General features: G+C 43.2%; 1 protein-coding gene across 1 annotated transcript in view; it reads right to left on the minus strand.

Annotated features, from left to right (window-relative positions):
* LOC138505068 (mucin-5AC-like) overlaps positions 1–16370 on the minus strand; it is a 160365-nt gene that overhangs the window by 86701 nt on the left and 57294 nt on the right. The window contains exons 22-24 of the mRNA XM_069625391.1: positions 14033–14212; positions 5683–5922; positions 2853–3009 (exon numbers count right to left, since the gene is read on the minus strand). Coding sequence (XP_069481492.1) covers positions 2853–3009; positions 5683–5922; positions 14033–14212 — 577 coding nt within the window. The remainder of the gene's footprint in view (positions 1–2852; positions 3010–5682; positions 5923–14032; positions 14213–16370) is intronic.

Genomic DNA, 16370 nt, shown 5'->3' on the forward strand with positions numbered 1-16370 from the left:
GCGTGGGTCAACAGTGTGCTGAGTCTACTGGAAACTGTTGAGACGCAGGAATGACCCCTTTCACTGTGTCTGTTAAATCTTGAATATTGCCCAAATGTGGAATGCAGGGCTGTACATAATGCCCATGAATGGGGGCTCATGTTGGGTCCTAACAGCTTGGTCTCTATTGAACTGCATGAGACTCCATCTTTTTTGTTGGGCAATCACTGGTGTGTCACACTTTTAGTACACTATCACCTCAGAGCCAGCAGTGTATGTTATGCAATAGCTGGCAGTTGGGTACTAATTACTAAACACATGCTAGACTTAGCTGCACATTAGTTCTGCATTCATCAATGCATTGTAACTGCACCTTAGACGCGTACTTCTAGAGTCTAAGTGAGCTCAATCCTCGCAGTTATTTCAGAGAGCATGTCAATAATGAAAACACCATGAAAAGGTCTTGAAGAATTGTCAGAAATCAACATATTCATTGTGGAACAGATATGAACAGACACGAACCCCTTTTGATGGAATAACATGGTATATTTGTGGGCTTGTCCCTCGAAGAAACTGAGCACATTGTATCCCTATACCCTTGTTTATTTATTTTTAAGTAATTTTATTTGCATTACTATTGTGAATGCAGATTATGGGCCTGACATGCAACAATGTTTTCAATGGGATTTTCCCATGCTAAAACATTTTTGTAAATCAGGCACTATGGCTTTTTGTTGAATAGGCCAAGAAGAGCGAAGGAGTCAAATAACAGTTTTATTTCAATAGTGCCTTCGAAACAGTGTGCTTAGGTTTGAAAGAAACGTGTATTTTTTGGGAGAAACGAAAGATCGTTTTCCAAAAACGTCAATGCCAATTAATGGACAAACGTACTAATTGTTTTTGACAGGTGTCGCTCATTTTATTGTAGCCAAATCATAACCATTTATGAGATGGATTTTTTTAGTAGATGTTGGAAATGTATACAGGTACTCAGTATCGAATGGTGCTGCAGGTTCATGTGCAAAATGATTTAATAATTGTTTTTGTAGGCCTTTCTTGTATAGCGTTTATGGCTTGTCCAAATCTAAATGGTAACACAATTGTGTGATGGTCTGTTAGGAATTAGACAAATAAGGTTGTGTGCACAATGTAGTGTTAACGAGAAGAAAGAGTTCCAGTGTAGAGAAGGCTGTGACAAGCCAATCAGAGAATGCTCCGAATCATACGAGATAATCCTTGGCAAGAGTGTGGGTGGGATCATACTGCACTAGTGGTGAAACCCATTTTGAAAGGTAGAGAATTGTCACCTAAGTAAACATTCCCAAACATCAAACCTTGAGCAGATCTGGATCAGAGGACATTTCTAAAGTGCCTCGGATTCAGCGGGGACTCGATGAGGGGCCATTAGGGGCTGCCTCGTGGGCCATGGCGGGCCTTTGTTTCTGTTAGTTAGAACTTCCGGGGGGACAAGAGGTGAGGGGGACAGTAGACCAATCAGCCCTGCAGCGCTGTTGCTCGGGACTTATACAATGGATTATGGAAATGTTCGGACCATGACCAAATACCGAACTAGATGAACTATGATTTTGATACCCGGTTTGTGGGTTGAGGGGTCCACTTTCTTCCAATAGGCTAGGCAGGCAGGGCAGTGGTTGGTGGCCCCTCAGGTTCCCCATTGATTGGCAATGTAGCCCAGGTGTGGGCATTGCACTGTCTGGCTCGACATTTGATTCTGCAATTATTCCTGGAACAGCTCAGACAGCTAGTAGGCCAAACAGGCAGATGGCGGGTTGGCACGACTGCTAAGGTCAAGGTCATGGTAACCGTTTATGGTTGATGTAAAAACCCATGAGTTCCCTGTCATGATCACTGAGAATTTTGCTGTAAGAAAGTGTGGCCTCTTTACCTCCAAAAATGATGTAGTGAATGTTTGTATAATAGATTGCGTGTTTCATGAAGACATGGGCATCATGAGTGTATGCCTATGGAGGCACCACCATGGTCATACAAGAGCGGCGCCATTAGGGGCTGCTCCTGGGCCATGGTGGGGCCTTTGTTGCTGTTAGTTGGAACTTCCAGGGGGACAAAGGGATGGGGCATGGCGATGGAAGGTGAGTGGTTGCCCTTACCTGCATTCATTGGGCCACCACATAAAAAGGTGCTGAGCCGTGGTGTCATTCTCTTTCCCGCCGCCTGCACCCAAAAGACGTTTACCCACCCTCCCAACCCCTTATGGTGACATTGTTGATTTAGCCATGTACTGGTTTATCCATCATTTTACAATCATGTTTTGAAGACTGTATGTGCAATTATATTGTGTATTATTAGCACGCCACATTTATTGGCACTATTAACGGGGGCCTACACAATGGATTATGGAAATGTTCGAAGCAATTCCAAACGTCGAACTAGATTCATTATGATGTTGCTTCCCCGGTTGTGAGTTGAGGGGTCCACGCATGTCCAATAGGCCAAGCAGGCGAGGATGGTGCTTGTGGCTCTTCTGGTTGCCCGTTGGGTGGAAATAAAGCCCAGGCATGTGAGTTGGACCGTCCGGCTGGACATTGGACTCTGCAATTAACCCTCCTGGAAAGCTCGGAAAGCTACTAGGCCAAACAGGCAGCTGGCAGGCCGGCAGCCCTGCTACAGTCAAGGTCGTGGTAACCAATTATGGTTGATGTAAAAACCTGTGGATTCCCCGACATGATCTCTGAGAATTTTGCTGTAACACAGTACAGCCTGTTTAACTCCAAAAATGATGGAGTGCATTTTTAAATGATACAATCTGTGTTTCATGAAGAGATGGGCATTACGAGTGCACCCCTATTTATTTGTCCCTTTTCCATCCTCATTCCACTTTGAGTAATACTCACGGCAGATTGCTGGGGTTCTCCAGGAAATACAGGTGCCGGATTCACTGCAGGCCTGAGCGTAGGCAGCCACCGCTGTGCAGAAACATTCACAGTCCCCACCAGCATCACAGGCGCAGGAGTCACTCACGCAGGCGTCATAATATTGAATTGGATTGACCTGTTGGGGCATAGACATGCGATAAAGCATTATGGTAAGCCTGCAAAGCCTGACAGCTAGGCAGGCTTCCACTCACACTGTCATCCAATCAGGGCACCTAGCTAACCATCATACCGTAGAGATCAACCCCTCCACATGAACAGCTATTGGCAATCCCTGAGTGTGCTACAGCGAATGTCAACCTTGGGCATCCACGTGTAGGCCATTGGAATAACACTGGTGCAACCCAAACTGTAGATTGTGTGGCGCGTCGCTGAAGGGGACTAACGGGTGCGCCTCACCCTGAGTCCCTCTTTCCTGACTCTCAATCATTCGGCCACTTTAGCCGAGATACTCAGTGGGGGGAAACTATTTTTAAAATGTTCTGAAGTGAGTATTTCTTCTAAGGCTTTAGGTTTGGAATGAGAGGGAAGAAATTGGGTGAATTTGTATATTTCAATAAGAAAATATACAGTCAACTTTTCCACCTGTCTTTTCATCGTCACCTACATTCAGGGTTCAATAGTTTATTTTATTTTTCATTTTAATGTGTTCAGTTCACAGGGAACTTTTCACATACATAAATATACTTCAGCAGTAGAAAAATACACATGAATTATTTATATTTTACCAAACATTAATCACACAAAGCAAATTCTACAATGTCATAAAAAACATCTAAAACTTCATCAATTAGACAAATAAAGTGCAATATGAAGAAACTATGGGATTAGATTTCTCTGCTAGACTCAACCTTTTTTCCTCCGCAACTCATATTCAATAAAGAGCCATGTGTAACGAGGTCTGACCAGAGTTTAAACAATTACGCCAAAAGTCTTTGCTCTGAATGACCTCATAATGGCAGACACATTTTTCCAAGTGGGTCATATAAATCGACCCTAGTTCGCTGCAGCCAGTCATAACATGGCCAGGTGTTTATGAGAGGGGATTGCTTTTCCTTTCCAAGTGTGCAGTATCCTGGGTTACCCATATGTATGTTTTGTGCTTGGAAGTGGAGTGTAGCTATTGTGCACGCAAACATTTGATGATGCATCAAGTGTCAATTGTGCAACTAATGGGGAAACAACTTGGTCTTCCATTTTCAGAAAAATGTAAATACTACCATGTACAGTGAGCAAAGCAATTGCCCTCTTCCATTTATCTGCTTAATGAAAAAAAGCACACCTGAAATTGAGTATTCTCAACCACCTACACCTTACTAATCCTGTTATTTTTTCTAAAGGTGACATTTTCCTTAACACAATTTACGTTTTAGTGCAAATAATCTGTTTTACACAGCATCATTTCTATTTGGAAATACCTAATAACTCTATGATCATAGATATCAACATAGGGTCCGATTCATGGAATTTTCTGCACGGTTCAAAGTGACTTTGCACTGCTGAAAAGTGACTTTGCACTGCCAACACAAACCCGGATTCATGGAACCGTTCAAAGTGTATTTTTGCCATGCAAAGTCCAGGCAAATTCAGCACATAGTCATTTTTGCAGTACAAAATTACTTTGCCCGGACTTTGCATGGCAAAAATATTCTTTGCGCGGTTCTATGAATCAGGGTTTGTGTCATCAGTGCAAAGTCACTTTTCAGCAGTGCAAAGTGCCTTGAACCGGGCAAATATTCCATGAATCAGGCCCTTGGTTGACATCTACCGCTATTTCTCACGTGACGCTTCCTTGGAAGTTCAACGAAGACATGCTTTTGACTTTGAATGCCATCCCTGAAATCTCTTTGACGAGCTGCAAAGTTGGACTTCTCAAAGCACTTCCAGGCCTCCTTGATTCAATGTTTTACTGTAAGACAATGGTCGTAAAACACTTACGATAATAACGTTTTTAGGCATTTAGAAAAATTCGGTGGCCTGGCACAGAGGCTCCTATTATGCACTTATCTTGTCTTCTTTAATCATGGAGAAAAAAACATGGAAAACACTACATCTCCCATGTTCCCTGATAATCCCTGCGTTTTATCTTCCACCGCCACCATTTGTGTCTGTATTGTCAATATATGATCTGCTAGGGCTGGCAGTATGCCCTCTTTCTTGCTGCTTTAAGAGCATGGAATGTTTGGTTTTGCATTATGTGTGCCTATACATATATGGAAAAACATGTCTCCAGTAGTTCTCCATTTCTAGAATACTGCTTCTTCAATAAAGGGCATGCTGGGATGGTGACGATCAGGAGATTTATAACACATGTTTACACCTGTGAAAGTTATCTCATTTGACGGGACTCAGCACGTCAATTTTAAAAGTATACAAAAACGACTTGACCCCCTTGTAGCTTAAATGGAGTGGCACGATAATCTGACATACATAGAAACAAGGGCTGTCTAGGTGTCCGGCCATTTGTTTCCATAGGTGGCTGTGTGAGAGCGATGCTGAAGAGAATGCAGTGTCAAAATGGCTACCCTTAGTCATGACAGCAAGAGCGATAAAGGATGGTGATCACATGACGTGACCCGACGCTGGAGTTTTGCCCGCAGCAGATTGGCTGGGCACATGGGCCATGGGATTACTGACCAATCTACTGCTGCATTTCTGCCAAACAGACTGAGAGTTGCAGCAATGTCAGGAGCATGCGCTGAGTTGTGACGCAGCATAAACGAGTCTTTCTATTCAATACAAGTAAACGCACAGCCAATGACCTAACGCCCACAGTATCAGTGCCTCGTACCCGAGCGTGGCACGCAGCGAATACATCGCTGGTGATGATGCTGCACTTCTTCTGAGACCAAGACATCCTGTAAGGGTTGGCAGAACATGGGTTTCTTGTCTCGATGGCATCTGGGCAGGTGTAAACGGACTTCCAGCTGTTTCCAAATTCTAGCACATCCGTCACCACAGACTGGCTCCGTGTGGTAAAGTCGTTGTTACTGTTCCCATCAAAGTTACCGCAGAGTCCACAGATATTGCCCTGTAGAAGAAGAAAGCAATGGATATGTTGACGCAGGTCGATGAAAGAAGGTGCGTGTAACATCAGGGAGCATGCCTCTTCAACACATACCTGCTTGAGATGGGGTGCATGGTCACACATTTTCTGTTGTGGGCACCAATGCATAAGATATCATGTGAAAACTCTGACCATATCTCTAACATTAGGACCCTAAAGTCTGTTGTAGAGTGGGCAAACCTCCCCAGAAGTGACCCATGAAGTTATATGATTAACTGATTAAAATGTTTGATAACCTACACAATTTCAAAGACAATTTTGGAGTGTGGACCAGCACCACCGGACCCTCAGACTGCTCCCTATGGACACCACATCCAGCATCAAGGAAAGGTGTACACATAGTTTACAAAATGTTACATTCTGTTTTCTCTTTTATGAGGATGAATGTGGCAATAGAAAGACAATGTATCATGCCCCAATGTGATTCAGGAGCCCCCCAAGCCCTGGTAGGGCAGTTACACTTTTTACAGAGCTCCATAGGGGATGGCAGTAGCCTGCCCTTCCTCTTAGGGCCATACATCTTTACATTCTTCAGTGAACTGAACCTTTTTGGAGGAATCTCTAGAGGAATCTCAGGAAAAGTTCTAAATGTTTGAGGACTTGAAACATCCAAAAGTAGGGTGGTACAAGCTGTGTCCAAACTAGTTTGCTCATCTCTAGTCCCACATCATCTTCCTCTACATTAACACATTATATCTATTCCTGAAATATTCATCATATTTACATAAACGGTCTGCTTTTGAAATGTTTATCGATCTACACGTAGTAGTTGGGCCCATGCAGGGTCTTTTGTAGGGTACACATTAGTAATGCACGTGCTGCTGGATCTCAACTAGGTTCTGAGTATAAGCCCAGGGCACACGGTGACATATTATGCTGCAAGTGGCACTTTAATTATGCATTAGTGCCTATGGAATTTGGGCACGATTTTGGCTATAGGAGTTAGTGGGTTATAAGGGGTGCTGGTTAATCGGGATGCTCAGAACGAGGGCTGCATTGCCTGGTACAAGACCACCTTCCGAGCACCATGGGTGCTGCCATTGTCCTCCCTCACCTGCCTCCTGCCTCTTAGCACCTGTGTAGTTTCCTACGCGGGTGCTAAGAGTGTTTTATTTTTTTAAGAACCGCACCTTTGCTGTCAGCGCCAGGCTGCGCAGTGCTTTTCCGAGTCTGCTTTCAATGTTGATGACGTCACAATCATCAACGTTGAACAGACTTAAGAACCACGGCATGACACTGTGCCGCACAGCACAGCAAAGGTATGTTTCTTTAAAAAATGTTTTAAGACACACCATTAGCACCCCGTGTAGAAAACAACACGGGTGCTAATGGCAATATGCCCCTCGGTGGCTGTACGACCCTGTCGCTTCATTCGCCCCTTAACTTGAAAAGCAGGCCATTACCAACAGGGTCGCCCCCCACCGCCGAGTGGCACATCACCCCAGTAGACAGTGCACCAGATGCTATATTTAGGTCTGGCCAGGGATAGCTTTTCTTGCTACCAGGAACAGCTAATGAAGATACATAAAGGTAGGTATTGCACAGTCATGCCTGTTCAGTGCATCATGTCTCTATCTGTGTTACAGCAGTGGCCATTCTGTAAAGGGCTAGTTGAGCCATTTACACTTGGGAGAAATTCACTGCATCATGCATGCTTTAAAGAGCTTGTTTTCTATGCCTGATCTTTGTACACAGATTTATTTCACTTTTGGGCTGAGAATGGAGCAATACATATTGCAGGGAGAATTGTTGAATGATGCTCTTAAGGGAATGTTTTGTTTTTGTGCTGTTTGTATATTGATGGTGTTTTTCACTGTCATGCTGCATTAGAAGGTGGTTTAATAACAAAATAGCTAGTCTCCCAATGCATAGGATTCCATTAAAGCAGTATAGGCCCTTGGGTGCCTTCTAAAATGGTCACACATGCCTAAAACCTGTACCTTCAGCAGCTGACTCACATACAAACAGTGACACTGCATGTACAGATTACATGGATATTGAAGGCTGCAGTTCACAAAAGAGCCAGCAGATGTCCCGCTCAATGGATAAAATAGACCCAAAGAAAAGAGGTACAGTTGCAGTCATAATTGAAAAAGAATTTAAAATGGGCTCCATTTTTAAAAGATCTCAGAGTCTTTACTCGCAGCTGACTTGTGCAAAGAACGGATGCATTCATGAAGTAAATGGCTAGTGAGGGCTGAAGTTCACCAATCAGCAAGCAGATCTCTTCACAATGGATAAGATGCAGCACTGGGAATAGTCAGCAGTTTACCAAATAGCTAACAGATGTCTTCACAGTAGCTCACATAAAGCAAAGGGATATATTTATCATTATAATGAAGACAGAACTTCACTAAATAACCAACAGATGGCCTCACAATGAATAACCTAAGGCAAAAGATACAATGAAAATGTTGATGTTAGACTGCAGTTCACCCAACTACTAACAGCTGCCTTACTAATGGATAAGCAGAATGGTCTGCAGCAGACCTGCCACAAGTAGAATAGTTATTTAAAGCGATGTTTTTTTATGTGGCATGGCTGACATTCAATCTGCTCAGTTGAGCCTGGGATAGAGTTAGTGTTTCTACAAGTAACAAGAATGGGGTAAGCCACGATCCCCATCCCAGAGTGCAGCCCCCGCCTGCGTGGTGACTGCCAGCAGCAGAGTCAGGCATCAGAGTATTAGCACATTATCCGGAACTTAGTAGACAGTATATATGAGCATCTGCTCGAAGTCTCAGGAGGCCAGAATCTATACAACATATATGTGGGTTTGTTGCAGCAGAGTCGGTTTATGTGTTGCAAGGTTTTGCACCTCCTAGCAATGCGCAAGTATGTTGGCTGACACATTTTTTCGTGGTCTGGTAGGCATGCAATTCTGGTCATGGACAATGCTAGATATTTTGATTGCTTCTTTACAACAAAGGAGGTTTCCTTGAAAACATCCCTCAGCTCACCATGCTAGTTAAATATTGATGGTCGGTCCTGTGTGTTTTGTTGGTGATCATTCAGTTATATGACCATCTTGAGATGAAGACGTCCATGGAACTTTGAAAACGAATGCACTTTACCATCTCAGCATAATATTTTCAGTTATATGGTATCAAAAGATGGATTTTGCATCATGTCGAGATATGCGAATGGTCAATATTTCTATTAACCAATGCTGAGTTTGCCAGTATGTTATCTCACAATTGAAAACGCAATGCCATGGTATTCCTACTCTGTACCTGGTGTCATATCCTCTGAGTGCCACTTCTCTTAGCTATCTTTCAGAAATATTTCAATCAGTCTTCTGTTTTACTTGCTCTCTTTACTGTCTTATAGTCTGTGCCCTACAAGAACCTCTCTGTGAAAGAAGTGATTGATAGACCGGTACTCATTCCAGTTTCCTGTACAGAGTGTTTCCCCAACTGCTAAAAGCTACTGTGGGCCTTTGCAGCTGGAGAAAACAATACCTATCAGAGTGTTCTACCAATGGGAGTGCATTTGCAGTGATCGCTTTCCACTGCACTTCATGCTCCTTTCAGCCGGGTGGATGGGCAGTGCGGGCAGTGAAGAGGCATAGAGGGGGCACGAGTAAAAGTACTGCTGCCCTTCTGCCATGAGTGCCTGCTTGGCGACACTGCCTCTGCAGTGGGGGCCGAGAGGTGGGCCGGGTAGCGAGGGAACAGAGCTGGCAAAGGGAAATGACCACAGCATCTCTCTTGTTTCTCTCTCTTGTGTATTCTCATTTTGTGTTGCCCACCTTCACTCTTGCGGGGGCTACCCTCATGCGCACAGCCGCAGATATGCATAACTGGGCAATTGATGGACATATCTATAAAATGGTGGTAGACATGGGCAAATGCTGACAATATATGACACATTGTATGAGTCCATGAGAAACATGTTGGAAATAACTGGAAATGATGTGAGTACCTGGGTAAATTATGGAAATGCTTGGCAAATGGTCTTAGTCCCTGTGAGTTTCATGGCCATAGCTGGCAAATGGTGTGAGTACCTGGGCACATAATGGCAATATCTGATCAGGTGTCTGAGTACTTTCATATATGATGAAAATGCCTTGGCAATGATGTATGAAACTGGGTGACAAATGACAATACAGGGAACATGGGGCCAGTACCTAAGAAACCTATGGCAACCCACGTTTTTTAAAAGGTATTGTTGTTTTCTTTAGTGCCAGGGTTTCAATAGGTTGGAAAGCGTTGGTAAAGATACATGGATAATGAAAGGAAAATCGAAACAGTGGTAGTGCATAGCTCAAAGGGAGTACATTTATGAGATACAATTTATTTAACAATAGATGAATGCAAAGGCTTGTAAAAGGGCATAATTATCCCTTATGCCTGCCTATTGGACTAGGCAATGTATAAAGGGGATGGGTGAGAAGATGACCTCTTGAGGTGTTGAAACATCCAACAATGAAGGAAGGGCGGGACAGTCAGAGGGACACAGGGGATGCTAAAAGTGATTCCGGGGGGGAGGGGGGGGCAGAGCCTGGGAAGTAATTCTCAGCAATTAAACAGGCAGAGCTTCATCTAAAAAACAAATTGTTTAAAATGTGCCATCAATCTAGGGTCGTTAGCTTTCTGTCTTAGGTCTTTTGAGATGTTACTCCTGCCATTAGGGGGAATATCTGAGAAGGTCCTGTCTTTGAATCATTGCTTCTTAAATCTGGGTGGTGTGAATGTGTTCAGATCGAAACATGTGAGCATTCTTTCTGGGTGGTGTGGGTTTAAGAATGGGCCAGATTGGGTCTCTTTCATTGGAGCCTTTTATCTATAAGGCACATCATTTCCGGGTTATCTTGGCATCTATGTGGAGCCATTTGGGGGCTTCAAGTCTGGAAGAGATGGTTGTGGGGTTTGAGGCCTTGCTTTCACACGGCTGTGTGAAAATCTTTTGCAATAGTATAAAGTGAATAAGAATAAGACTCCAGTTTTTTAATAAAAAAAATGGTCGGTTAACTCAAGGAAGAGGATCATTCTTTGCAGGAGATGTTCGAAGTGGAATTTGTGGGAGACGTCATTACATTGCAAGTAAGGGACATATTCCTGATTAATAAAGCACCCAGGTTTTCTCCATCAGTGTGATAGATGTAGGGAGGGTGAGGATTGAACTTGGACACGTGAATGATTAATTGGGATGCAATGCAAAAGAAGATTATTTTAGTATTGTATTTCCTGTCTTCTTAGTGGTTGTTAAAACTCATCCTTGCCCGAATAACACAAAGTTGTCAAGTTCGACTTTGGCTGATTGGCCGCTTAGGCAGATAACAAACGTTTGAGTCTGTTCCCTTAAAGTGTGCAAGCATTTTAATATAGCTTGTAGTCTACTGTGTCATAGGATACCAATTAAGTCAAGTAGTATTATCACAACAGGAGAGTTTTTAGTGTGAGTTGTTTCATGAACATACACATGCTCTCCCTGGTTCCTAGCTCCGACATCTGGTTGATTCTCATGGGAGTGGTTATTCTTCTCACTATAGTTAGTGAATTGGGGGGTTCCACTTTTTTCTATTATTTTAGCCAGATGAGAGTTGTTTGAAGTTGTCTGGAGGTTCATACATGGCAAATACATGGCAAATTGTATGCATCCCTGCTAATTTGTTAGCAAACTTGAGCATATATTGTGAGTACCTGGGTAAATGATGTCAAAACATCCATGTGATCTGAGTAACAGACCACATGGTGTCAAACCAGGCGAATATTGGGTGCACAGTGATGACAATAGTTGGTAAATGGGTGTGTGTGTGTGTGTGCATATGATAACAGCACTTTGCCCATACAAATAATGGCAATACTTTGCACATGGTGTCAGCACCTGAGTATCTGGTGGTAATAACTAGTTTACTTGGATCAATGGACTGTATTTTTTATTTGCTAATTATTGTTGATAATGTGTTGCATGTTATTGTTTTTTTTACGCAGATGCGTGTATTTATATGGACAAAACTCTTGTCTGAAATAAAGTATTTCAACAACAACAATTTTTAGTGGCTCGATGTCCCTGCAACATTCTGTTGTTTACAGACAAAATAGTTTCTGTGTTACTAACGACTGAACCCTGTAAATGGGGGGTGGGAGGGGGGTAAGCTGCCATTCCAGACAGGGCCTTAAAACATATCATCTGCTCTGTCAGGAGCAGAGCATGCTAACTTGTTTGTTCTACTTCCATCACACTCGTGCAGGATTTCTAGATCCAACATGGACGCCCCTCTGCACGAAAGAGAATGGAAACAGCCTGTTCCTATTTTCAGGGCTACCGGGCTTGCTTTTGCTAGAAATTGAAACAAAGGTTTTATTTCTAATGTGAACAGACACGCTCAGACTGGAGGTCAGAATAGGTTTTCTATTGTATGTACTAATGTAGTTGCCCATCCAAATATATCTTTATTTTCCAGTTCTAGCACATTTGCGGAGTCAAGACTGACTTTCATATGGGTGGACCCCTTCTTAGACAAGCTAAATAAAGAATAAAGAAGTAATGCCTCAGGTTACGAGTCCAGCATTCACAACCCCCCACCCATCACATTTTGGGTTCCAGTTCTGACACGGGCAGGCCAATCCACACTAGAAATTAACACTGCAATATGCTTTGGAGAAAATGGCAACTTTTTCCCATACGCAAAGTGTTGACAAGTTGGGATGGGCAAACATATTGCGGGCAGGGTGTTTCCATTGCTTTTTATGATGGTTTAAGCAAAGTTGACCCCCCCCTTTCCCCTCTTTAAGTGACCAGTGAAAAATAGGGTCTGAAAGACTTTTTAAAGTGGTGCTCAGCAAATATTCGCAGGTCCCTTTAAGGAGAGGCAGTTTTCTAGAAGCCCTAATGAAAGCAATATCTAACAAATAGTGTTAGTTCCTATGATAATGACAACACCTGAGAAAAGTATGAAAGACTGTCAGTTTCTTGGCATTAATGAAAGAACATCCCAAAGTCAGAAAGTGCTTGGGCATATAATGCCAATACCTGGCATATCATTTGAGTAGATGGGCCTACAATATCAGCCTCTGTTAAATGAGGGCCTTATATGGGTGTATGATGGCAATTTCTAGTGCATGCTTGCAATACATGTCAGTGTCATCACAGGTTCAACTTAAATTCATTTTGAACATCATGCACATCCTTACGTAATACCTCGCTGGTGTCATGCTCCATTTCAAACCCCCATGATACCAACATTAACCACAGATTTACACCACAATCCCACATATAGCTTCTATGGCCTATGGCCTATTGCTAAAATTATTGGACTGCCTGTGGACTGTTTCTTTATACTGTAACTACCCTGTCATTGTGAATGCAATGAATGTTATTTTCCAGAGTATGGTCTGTGGTAGCAGTAGCTGACCCATGACGTAAATACTGGGGCATATTATGCCCAACACTGGAATATCATGACAATGGGCCTCATTCCGAGTTGGGCGGTAAGGGTTTACGGGCACCGGTAAGGATGCCGGTGCCGGTAAACCCTCACTGCCCAATTCCGAGTTCCATCAGCGGGACCCGCAAAGGACGTGTGGTCTGACCAAATGTCCTTTGCGGGTCCTGCTAAGGGACCAGGGCTCTAATAACGGGGCGGCTATTTGTGGGCCCGTAATTAGTGCCTTCCCCATTCCCATTGTGCCCTATCGGGGCTCAAATGGGAATGGGCAATGGTTTACTGATTGGGACTTAGCGGGTCCTCCAAGGTCAGAATGACCCGGTAAATCCACATTCAGCCAGACTGGACACGGACCCGGGTTTGGAGGCAGCCAAGGTGCTAATAGCACCATGGCTGCCTCCAAACTCGGAATGACCCCCAATGTCTGTCATATGGTTTGAGTAACCTGGGTATTTAATGAAACATGATGGTAATGTATGGACGTATCATGATAGCTAGCCCACGGTGTGTGGGGCTGGGTGTATAAAGCCGATGTCATGCAAATTTTATGCACAATGCAGAGTACTAACCACTATATAATCACATACAATAATAGTGATACCTAAATAATATCATGTTAATGTCCAGCAATGCAGAACACGTTTTCGCCAGGTAGTAGGGCCGGCTTCTTTTATTTCTCACCTTGAAGTCTGAGCTGAGTTTGATAAAGATGCTGGTCTTCTTGTCCCACATGAATATCAGTCCGTTGTTGGCCTCAATCACCAGGTAGATGCCCATGTAGTGGACTTTGTATGGCACATCAACTCCGTCACCCCACTCGACTGATTCAAATTTCTCATCGCTGAGGATCAACTCCTTGTTCTGAAAGAGGATACACAAGCACAATGGTAAGATAGGAATTTGCCCACTTCCAAACTACGTGAAACAGAAGATGCCTGGTCCAGGTTGGGAAACATTCCTGCACTTCAGTTCTTATCAATGTTACTTTGTTTTGCTAGTCCGCATCTGATGTGTTGTATGACCTGTCACTGCAAATTCTGGTTTTAAGTAGGTTTTGTAGACTTCCACATCTACATACAGTTTGTCATCATAGCCCATACACTTGTTTCACCGAAGAATATGTTAGCGATTATCTATCTATATATATAAAGGCCAAAAGTTGTGTGTGGATTTGTGGCACAGAACATTGTTCCATATACAATTTACACACCATTTCACCAATCTGAATCATATTTTGCATAGTTACCTGTTAGGAACCTCAGACATTACTGGCTACTTGACATTTGAACACCCCACCCTTTTCTCCAGATTTCAGCAAAAGTCAAAATTTGTTTGTGGGTTTGTGGCTTGGCGAAGCATTGTTCCTTATACAATTCCACACATTTTCACTAATCTGCACCATATTTTGCATACTTACCTGTTAGGACAATCTGGACATTACTGGCTACATGACATTTGGACACCTCACCCCTTTCCCTGGCTTTAAACAAAAGTCCAAACTTGTGGTTTTGTAGTCTGCAAACGAATCCGTAAACCTTGTTCACCAGGAAGGGAAACAAACAATATATGAGAGGCAAAAGGACCTGAGATGGTGCCTCCTGATGAAGCCATAAACCATGTTCACTGGGAAGGGAAGTAAAAATGTTTGCCGCATCAGGTGAATTAGTTTTCCAGAGGATTTTTGCAAGATGGTGCCTGCCGACGAAGCCGTAAACTATGTGCAATGGGAAGGGAAAAGAAATGTTGTTTCTTAACTGGTCCCGACACAAGGAACAAAACCCGAAGTCCCAAGTTTGAAGCCCTAGAATGCATGGTTTCTGAGATATTTGCACCGCAATGCAGCACAACAAACGGCACCACGCCAGGTTGAGGCGGAACAGCGACCTACAGGATCATTCATTTTCAACCATTGATGAGAGTGCTATCATGTCTGTCCACAGAACCCGTTCAGAGAACAGGTACTTTTGCTAGTTTTTACTAAAGCTGTGGAATATGTGCTAATTTTGTGTTTGCCAACCCCTGATAGCAGTGAAGATTATACTACTGTTAATAAAGGTACTCCAGTGTCAATCACATGGGCAATAGTGATAGGATCACCCTTGGGAATCATGCTTCTGTCTCATGCAGGCTGCACCAGTTTAGATGCAGCATGGTGCAGGGAGGTCACAGCTCAACACTGTCCAATCACATTTTACACAGGGAAAATTCCAGAGTGATGTATGGCAGCTCTGCTATACCAATCTCATGCAAAGTATCAGACAAAAGGTTTTTCTGGAGTTTGGGGATTTTTATTTTCTCTATTCTTTTTCAGAGTATGATTAAGATGGATGTTGTTTTGAGTGACCCAACGTTTTATGGGTAGATGTCCAACCAATCACAAACACAATGGTTGGCTGAGAGAGAACGAGATGTTCATGGAGACAAGATTACTCCTTCAGTAGCCTGAAAGCAATAGCCTCCTGTTGGATTTTTCCCAGAGCTTAGAAAACCTCCTGAACGCTCTCTGAGACCGAATTAAAAGCTTACAGTGAAGACATGGCTACACGCACCTACCTGGGAAATGTCGACCTCTGTGTCATGTGCGTCTGTGTCATGCGTGGTCTGCTTCTTTAAATGTCAAATAACTGTGACCCGAAACTGGTGTCCAAAGCATACTATCTGATAACACCCCAACACAAGAAATGCTAGGTGAGGGTTTGTGCTAATGCCCATGTCCACCCTACTTTCAGTCTTTAGCTGCAGGCAAAAATAGCTATATTGTGATGTACAGCAAAGGCTTTCAGCTCCTGGAGAAAACAAAAGCGACTGACCAGAGCTAGCATACAGCAATCCCTTTGAACACGATTGAGGCCTTCAGTAGTTTGCGTACACATAAGCAGCCATTTTGAATCTGCTCATTATACAAATTCAGAAAAGGGGTTGATCCTGGCTTCTTTTCAAAAACGTCTGACTGATGGCACTAAATTAGATAGGGCATATACTTCTATTGGAACCTTTCATTGGGCTCGTAATTCCACTC

The sequence above is a fragment of the Ambystoma mexicanum genome, chromosome 11, assembly GCF_040938575.1.
Source record: "Ambystoma mexicanum isolate Mex_15411 chromosome 11, UKY_AmexF1_1, whole genome shotgun sequence".
Classification (NCBI taxonomy): domain Eukaryota; kingdom Metazoa; phylum Chordata; class Amphibia; order Caudata; family Ambystomatidae; genus Ambystoma; species Ambystoma mexicanum.